Raw genomic sequence first — 9,197 nt, forward strand, 5'->3', positions numbered from 1 at the left:
CAATACATATAGATGGAATGAAGGCAGGAACGGAACTTTCATAGCGAGAACATCTAATTTGCTGAGCCTGGGTCACAGACGTGCCCCTTGGGAGGTGAGGAGGGGAACTTCGGCCAAAAGTCCCACCAAAGCCACATACAGTGGGGTGGGGTAGTTCAGACACTGTTGCCAGAGGAGGGGAGAAAGGGTGGGGGCAGGGATCCAAACCTTCCAACCCTGGGCTGCTGAAGTGGAGCATGCGAGCTTAACCACTATGCCAGCGTGCTGGCCCCTCATTTAAGTTTTTAAGCTAAATTAAGTAGCATGGTTACCTCTGGAGATTCTTAGGCTGTGTGATGAGTTCATGAGTATTCACTATATTATTTAAAATCATATAGAATAGAAAAGGGCTACCCTTGAACTAATGATGACAGTGTGTTTGAAATCAAGGATTATGATTAATCCAATTCTGTGCACTCAAGTTCCATTGAAAACGCATAATTGCTGAAAATATGAGTGACTTAATCTATCTTGGTGCCCAGGAGCAGACATTCCTCAAAGGTGAATCCTGCAGGCCCCAGTGACACAGACAGGCCTGGAGGGAACTTTCCAGGTAACCCAGCCTCACATCTTTTCCCAGTTCACACTCTGGAGGAAGGTTCTGGAAGAACTCTCCACCATATTCCATGGGCTGGGTGCTGAGCCTCCAGCACCCCAGAATGATGGGCCCCCTATCTGTCTAGGATTAGGTAAAAGCCACAGCAAGTTTCCAACAGCAATTTCCTTTCTACATGACGGACAGCAGTGAAGAGAGACTGAAGGAACGTCCTGGAAAAGACTGAATTGCAATGAACCAAACATCAGCTGAAATTCAGGACAGCTCTGTGGCAAGAATGGCTCCTCTGCCAATGAAATGATTATGTGACTTATTATATGTCTGGGTCATTACTACGCTAAAAGGATAAGTGGATTAAAATGAAAGGAATTTCTGAACAAACGCTGGAAGGAAGGCATTATCAAGTCTTTGGATGTCATTAGTTGTAACAAAGTTTGGAATTAATTGCGACACTGTGCAAAGTGGTAAAATATTTGCAAGCAAGGAGAGATGGAGACGCCGGAACCTGTAAATTTATGCCAGCTGAGCACTCACAGCTGAGCACTCACTGTGGGGGCGTCTGGCAAATGGATTTACTATTTTGCCAACTCTAGTAAAGTGTGACAAAATTGCGACAAAATTGTTTCTATGCAAACAATTGCTTAAAAACGGGGTTGTTACATCAAATGACTGTAATTCACGTGCTTTATGAGTAATCACAAAGCCAGAGACTAAATGAAAAATATTAGAAATTATTTTTCTTGGAATCATGCTGAATATTAAGATTGAGATTTTCTCTCCTCCCCAACTCCCTTCCTTTTCCATCAGTCTTACAATGTGCCAATACGACTTTGGTTTTTGTGGGGACAGGGGAGAGGGAGGAAGGGACAAGGATATCTGAGACCGCAGGGGAAGGGAGGTGGGTGGGTCCAGAAATGGAGAGATGGGAAGTCACTCAAACCCTACCACTTTCGTCTGTAAACAGGGATTAAACAGTGTCTGTCCGCACCGGCTCCTAGAGGTAAGGCTGTGCTACTTGAGCAAGCTGCATATGAAACTCGCGCTCTACTCTCCCTCCCGCCATTTGCATAAAACCTGTCCTACAAAAGCCTCACCCCTACGCTTCAGCAGAACCACAGGGGAAAGCAATTAGCTGAGCTCTACTCGTGACATTCTGGATTTTTCTGCAAAACGGGGCCAAGTCAAGATCCTTGAACATTTTTCTACCCTGAAGACCCATATGAGTTAAGTCACTTTCCAAGATTCCTTGCACTCACAAGATTCTGTAAGACGCACCGAAGAATAATGGTGCAAACAGTAACATTTTAAATTTAGAAGGTTCCTCCGGCTGAGAGAGGCTGCCCAAAATAGCACAGAAATAAATTTGCAGTAACTTTGTCAAACTTCTAAAAACTCCATCGGGACAGGAGGCAACAAAACGCCTCCAGCAGATCGGCGCTCAGTCTCCCCGCGGCCCAGGAGCTTTGGCGCTGGTCGCAATTCGTCGCCGTTCAGGCCTCAACTGAGGTTTAACCATCTGAGCATCCAGCACCCAACCACAGATTAACTACTGGAGGCCATTATAACTGTCTCCACTTGACGGATGAAATTGAGGCTATAGCTTAGTCTTCTTTGGTTCACTTGGGGGGGGGGGGGAAGTGAGGGGAAGCTTTTCCTCATTATCTTAAAATATACTTAAACCAACTCAGAGCAACTAAAAATGATCTACTTCCAACAACGGTGTTTCCTTTAGGGCTAAATCGTTCAATTTCATCTCTAAAACCAAGAAGCAAGACAAGTATTTCACTATAAATTAGAACCAAGTGTCACCTCCCGACGCTCCATCACCCCGGGGCCGGAGGACGTCAGTCACAGCGGACCCATCACTTCGAGCGGAGATGGGGACAGCATTTGCTGGGGGCGTGACAGAACCGAAGCGGCCCTGTCCATAGGTGGAGTAAAGCGGGGAGAAGACGCCCCGCTGGCACGCTCCTCCGGAAAACTGAAGCGTCTTCTTTGACCCCGGGGTCAGAAAGATTTATTACTTCCTCGGTGAGGAAGAAGCCGCTGGCCAGCTGGAGCGGGCGAGCCTGGAGAAGGAAGCCTGAGAGCGGCGCTCGGCATCCTCCGAGCGCGCCTGGCGCGGGTGCGTGCTCGGTTCCCCGAGGGGCCGGGCAGTGCCGACCCCGGGGGAAGAGTGGAGTGAGCGGCTGCCGAGGGATTTCCACCCAAACTTTATCACCAACTCTTTCTGAGAGCAAAAATGTGCGGCTGAGCCCGGCAGCGACCCGGAGAATCCAAGTTTCTCAGAGCTCGGGGCGCCCGGGCGCTCGGAGCCCCGCGTCCGCGCCCTGGCGCTCTGCGCACGGATTGCTGCGGCCTCTGCCGCGCGGATGGCGGCCCCAACGGCGCCGCCGTAAACGGGGCCCCGCATCTCCGGTCCCCAAGGCGGCGGCAGCGGCGGCGGCGGGAGCCGGGCACGGCGAGAGGGGCGGGCGCGGGATGCGCGGAGGAGGAGAGCAGCGCCGCGAAGGGGAGGAGCCGCGGCGACGGACGGCGGCGCGCACCAACCCGGCGCCGGCTGGCAGGAGCCGCGCGGAGGCCGGCCCGGGCGCGTTGCAGCCGCTCGGCGCAGGGGGAGTCGGATAGCAGCATCCTCCCGGGCGCCGCTTTAGTGCGGCGGCGGCGGCGGGGGCTTCCTCTGGCCCGACATCTCCTTGGCCAGAAGCGGCTGGTACCGGGGGCGAGGCGGGCAAGGGAGCGCTGCGGCCCCAGGCTCCTTTGTTGAGAGCTGTGTGTGGAGGGTCCTTGCGGGCCAGTCGGAGGCTGCGGAGCAGCGGGGGCTGCCGGCAATGCCCGCCCGGGCATCCTCCGGATGATGGGAGAAGCAGCTGCTGCCGCCGCCGCTGCAGGGACGCGCTGCGCCCCATCCGCCGCCGCCAGAGAGATGGGAAGATTTGGGGCTCGGAGGCCGAGAGCGAGAGAGGCGGAGCCGCTTTGCCGGGAGCTGGGTCCCGTATAAGCCCCCTCCCCCCACCTCCCCCAGCCGGCTTCGCCCCCTGGAGCGAGGAAGGAAGCTGCGGTCCCGAGAGGGCGGAGGAGACGCCGCTGGAGCCGGGCGCACTGGGCTCAGCGGAGCGCGAGCAGGGCTCCGGGCCCGGTGAAAGTTTCCCTTCCCGAGCCGCAGGGCGCTCGCCGCCCGGAAACTCTGCCCAGGGCTTGGGCTGCCGAGTCCCGCGGCCCCCTCGGAGGCGTGGGCACCCCCAGCGAAAGACAAGGCGCGAGAAATCGAGGAAAGAGTGACAGCAGGATAGACCGCTGGGCGGTGATCCGGGGCCGCTCCGGGGCGCGCCTGCGGCTCCAGGTGAGCGGGGGAGCCAGGCAGACCCGAGGGTGGGCGTTACTTAGGCGGAGGAGGCGGCCGGGGAGGAGGATTGGGGGGCACCGGCTTACTCCGCTTCCCCTCGCAGGTCCTCCTCGGAGCCGCTGCCATGGGAGAGCCAGCCCTGGGCGCCGGGGACCAGCCGCCGCTGCCGCCGCGCCCGCCTCGGAGCCGCGGCCCCAGTCCCCGCGCCCGAAGCCGGCCCGCTGGGTCCCCCTCCCGGGCTGCAGGGCCGCCTCCCCCGCGCCGCCGGCCCAGGCTGTGCCTGTGATGAGCCGCAGCCCGCCGCGAGCCCTGCCTCCGGGCGCGTCCGCCCGGTTGCTCCCGGCTGCCCCTGCCGCCGCGCCGCGCGCCCTGCTCCCGCCGTGGCCCCGGCGCCCGGGCCGCCGCTGGCCCGCGTCCCCGCTCGGAATGAAGGTGTTCCGCAGGAAGGCGCTGGTGCTGTGCGCGGGCTATGCGCTGCTGCTGGTGCTCACCATGCTCAACCTCCTGGACTACAAGTGGCACAAGGAGCCGCTGCAGCAGTGCAGCCCCGACGGGCCGCTCGGGGCCGCGGCGGGGACAGGCGGGGGCGGCTGGGGGCGCCCAGGGCCTCCTCCAGCCGCGCCGCCCCGCGCACACACCCGCTTGGACCCGCGTACCCCGTACCGCCCTCCCGCCGCTGCCGTCGGGGTGGCTCCGGCAGCTGCGGCGGGGGCCGCAGCCCCTCCCGGCAATGGCACTCGGGGCACCGGGGGTGGCGGGGACAAGCGGCAGTTGGTGTACGTGTTCACCACGTGGCGCTCTGGCTCGTCCTTCTTCGGCGAGCTCTTCAACCAGAACCCCGAGGTGTTCTTCCTCTACGAGCCAGTGTGGCACGTGTGGCAAAAACTGTACCCAGGGGACGCCGTTTCCCTGCAAGGGGCGGCGCGGGACATGCTGAGCGCTCTGTATCGCTGCGACCTCTCGGTCTTCCAGCTGTATAGTCCCGCCGGCAGCGGGGGGCGCAACCTCACCACGCTGGGCATTTTTGGCGCGGCCACCAACAAGGTGGTGTGCTCGTCGCCGCTCTGCCCCGCCTACCGCAAGGAGGTCGTGGGGCTGGTGGACGATCGCGTGTGCAAGAAGTGCCCGCCGCAGCGCCTGGCGCGCTTCGAGGAGGAGTGCCGCAAGTACCGCACGCTGGTCATCAAGGGCGTGCGTGTCTTCGACGTGGCCGTGTTGGCGCCCCTGCTGCGTGACCCGGCCCTGGACCTCAAGGTCATCCACCTGGTGCGCGATCCCCGTGCTGTGGCCAGTTCACGCATCCGCTCGCGCCACGGTCTCATCCGTGAGAGCCTGCAGGTGGTGCGCAGCCGGGACCCGCGAGCCCACCGCATGCCCTTCCTGGAGGCCGCTGGCCACAAGCTGGGCGCCAAGAAGGAGGGCGTGGGCGGCCCGGCGGACTACCACGCGCTCGGCGCCATGGAGGTCATCTGCAACAGCATGGCCAAGACGCTGCAGACGGCCCTGCAGCCCCCTGACTGGTTGCAAGGCCACTACCTGGTGGTGCGGTACGAGGACCTGGTGGGAGACCCTGTCAAGACCCTACGGAGGGTGTACGACTTTGTGGGGTTGCTGGTGAGCCCTGAAATGGAGCAGTTTGCCCTCAACATGACCAGCGGCTCGGGCTCCTCCTCCAAGCCTTTCGTGGTGTCCGCACGCAACGCCACACAGGCCGCCAACGCCTGGCGGACCGCGCTCACCTTCCAGCAGATCAAACAGGTGGAGGAGTTCTGCTACCAGCCCATGGCCGTGCTGGGCTACGAGCGCGTCAACAGCCCCGAGGAGGTCAAAGACCTCAGCAAGACCCTGCTCCGGAAGCCCCGGCTCTGAGAGTGGTTCCGGGGGACCTGACTGTCTGTGGAGACCCCCACAGGAGGATTGTGGTGTATTTAAACTAGAACAGTCCAGACCCAAACTGAGGAAGCCCGAATATTCGGTTATAGTTCTATAATATAAATAACCACAGAGGCACTTGCTGTCAATATTCTGAGTCATCGAATTTCAAGGAACAGCCACAATACTACACACGCATCTCGGAAAAGACTAGACTGGAAAGTTCTGACGGGCTGCCCCTCCTCTCCTCTCCCCTGCCTCTCTCCCTTCCCTTTTCTCCCATTTCTTACCCTCTCCCCTACCTGCCTTCCATCTTGAAGTGGGATGTTGATTAAATCAAGATCCAGTAATCCAAATCTTGTTTACAAAATTTTCGTGGTATCTGTGAACATGTGAAAGAGTAATTTGGATGTGGGGGGTGGGGTGGAGAAAGGGGAAGTGGTCCAGGAGCAAAAAGCCCCATTGGGCATGATAAAGCAAGGAGGCATTCTTCTCAAGTAGACTTTTGTGAAAAAAGCAAGGGTTATATGTGAGTATTAATAAAGAAGATAATAAATAATATTCTTTTTTTATATTTGCCTCCATTACTTTGGATTTGCCTGTGTTGCTTGTCCTGTGTAGCTTCAGACAGACTCTGCTTCCCCTCCCCCACACCCTCTGTCTCTCTGTTTCCTAGAGAACAGCTAAGATGGGTGGGGGCAGCTTCTGACTCTGATAAGAACCCGGGAGTTGTTTTCTCAGATGTAAATCACAGCCTGTCAGGTGCCCAGGAATGGGAACAAATCTTCAAATTCTAAAGGCAAAACCCAAGCAGGGCAATGGAGGAAAAAGCACACACTCCTTTCCTGTTCCCTGCGGGCACAGAGAGGAAGAAGCAGCCCCCTGGGGATCTGAAGCATTCGGTTTTCGTTACTATTAAGACTGGGGAACCTTGAAGCCGAGACCAATGTTTTTTTGGTTCTGAGGTTAGTTCAGAAAAAGAATTTTTTTAAAGAAACGTGTGTAATTAATAAAACTTCTGATGATTAGAACACATGCCTCAAAAATCAGGGTGGACCTCTTATTGGCGATGGTAGCAACTTCTTTGGTTAGAAAAGTGACAGAAGTATATGTGTCTGGAGTGTTTTTTTGCCACTGACAAGCACACGGTGCCATATGACAAGGGAAGTTTTATCTGGGAACTGTAGGGGCACTCAGACTTTTCCTCCTCTTCCTCGCTTCCCATCCAGATTAGTGCAAAAGAGAATGTGAACTTAAAATGGCTTATCTGCGATGCCCATGGGGTCTGTTGCTTTTCTTTATCATGTTTCCTAAAAGTAAAATTGCAAGGAAGCTATAACGTTGCAGACAGTATAAGGCTTCAGCCAAGAGCTTCTTTTAGATGTGAAAATGAATTATAAGTCAGTGTGTTGCATTTTGAGATTTGGTATTCTCCAGGGAGAAAACCATTGCAATTTTCCTGCGGTGGTAATGGTGTTGCTGCTGTCCTGAGCCCGTTTGTACTGAAGCATTCTACAGAATGTCATATGACGATAGGAAGTTATGAAGCCTAAACAGGCACAAGAGACCGTGTAGTTATATATTATATTAAATATGGTACAAGTTCAATATCATCATGACTTTATTTTACTATAATTTATTGTGATATCTCTGCTGGCCAATCTGTACAGGTTAAATGCTGAGGATTTTATTTGATGGAAAATAATATGTACATGGGAAGTATTTTAGCACAAGAGGATTCTTAAGTATAATTTTCATTACAATGTGAAATCTAACTGTTAAGAATTCCAGGATAAAGAAGCACAGAGGTTAAAAAAAAAGATGTATTGAGCAGTGGGTTTTATAACACCTTCTAGAATGGTTATGTCTTAATCTAGTAAAATCGTTTAAAGCATTGTGTTTATTAAGCCGGATTCTGGTTATGACATGTTGACCATGTTTTCTCTATTTTCATGGTAGTGCCTATGCTGACTTATCTTCAGCAGCAGTAGGAGATTGTCATAGCTTTAATTTAAGAATACTTTAACATTAAATGAACAAAATAAATATTAATGTTGGATGACTACAGATGAAACAGGTTTAACAGGAAATTAAGGCAGCGTCATTAAAAAGCAACTACTCTGAATAAAATAACCATTTAAAAATAAATTTCATGTGGCATTAGAACCAGCTCTTATCACTTAATCACAGTAAAATTCGTGCTTAGTTTTTGACTGAAGGATTTTGAAGCAATCGAATTCATTCTTCTCTCAGTAGATCTAAGGACTTTGATTGCGTTAAAGTGGAATTATGATGTTTTTGGATCTTGTATTTAGAAAAATATTTGATGCTGTGTCGAGCCTTTGCAGCCTGCAGAGCGTTCGTGGCCTCCGCCCAGGGGAAATTTTAAGCTCAACACCCACAGTTCTGTCCTTGCTGTGTTTGAACGGGCTAATTCCCTTGTTTGTAGCAGCTACCAGCTCTCCACTCTGCCACTCCTGGGCTCTGTAATTTGAAAAGGTGAATTGCTGCTCCTGGAGATTTGTAGCTGGCTGCATTCTAGGAAAGCGAGACAGGTGTAGTTCCCACCAACCGCCGAGATGGCCATAGCACTGACATTCGGCTTCCACAGGTTTGAGACGGAGAGAAGCTTTTTTTTTTGTTTGGTGCTTACAAGCTTCTGTCAGCTGCTGGTGCAAGCAGGCCTGTGCCACAACAAATTGCAACAGAGCCTGTGACCATTTCTGAAGCAGCAAACGAGCAAGAGATCCTTTCACATTTCCCAACTTGGCAATATGTCCATCGGCAGGAAGAAATAATCTTCAGAGCAGGTTATCAGAGTGATTTCTATTTTCAAATTCTGCTCAACTAATAGCAGCCCTGACTTACCCCTTTGACGTTGGAATGCCTTTGTCAATTAGAAAGCTCTGTTTATGAAAACGAGGTCTGCCCAGTGCATTTAGTTAACAAATAGGAGTTTGCAACAGGGCAGTGGCACAGGCTGGGGGCTTGAGTTTCAGGGATCTCCGAGGCCACTCAAAGGCCTCATTCAGACTGGCCCGTGGGTACCTGGCAGGCAGGGACTGGGACAAATCCTGGACCCTTCAGTGTCCACCACCATCTTTAGTATTTTATTATTTGCTTTCCCAATTGCCTTATCAAGATAAAGGCGGGGATCTGAACATGCCTGCGGAGCTGATGCTCGCCGTGCCAAAGGGAGGGCGTGAAAGGTGTTTGTTCTTGCAGAAACTGCGTGCTACTTTTATTGTCGTGAGTCCGTGAACGCACAGTCTGAAGGACTGTGAGGTGGATTTTACCCGGACACAGGATAGCTGCTTTCAGGAAGTTTGTCCTACTGTGGGTGCTGAGTGAAACAACGGCTGCCTGTTCCCGTGCATCTCCATG

General features: G+C 53.8%; 1 protein-coding gene across 1 annotated transcript; it reads left to right on the forward strand.

Moving 5' to 3' along the window:
- Positions 1-3,877: 3,877 nt before the first annotated feature.
- CHST2 (carbohydrate sulfotransferase 2) lies at positions 3,878-7,971 on the forward strand. Its single transcript, XM_014852067.3, has 2 exons — positions 3,878-3,938; positions 4,045-7,971. Exon 2 carries the CDS (start codon positions 4,227-4,229, stop codon positions 5,808-5,810), a length of 1,584 nt encoding a protein of 527 aa, XP_014707553.2. The 5' UTR covers positions 3,878-3,938; positions 4,045-4,226; the 3' UTR covers positions 5,811-7,971.
- Positions 7,972-9,197: the final 1,226 nt, after the last annotated feature.

This window comes from Equus asinus, chromosome 21, assembly GCF_041296235.1.
Source record: "Equus asinus isolate D_3611 breed Donkey chromosome 21, EquAss-T2T_v2, whole genome shotgun sequence".
NCBI classification, from domain to species: Eukaryota; Metazoa; Chordata; class Mammalia; order Perissodactyla; family Equidae; genus Equus; species Equus asinus.

What these genes read in the sequence shown, in the direction of transcription:
- CHST2 (XM_014852067.3), top strand. Translation starts at nt 4,227, where the DNA reads ATGAGCCGCAGCCCGCCGCGAGCCCTGCCTCCGGGCGCGTCCGCCCGG.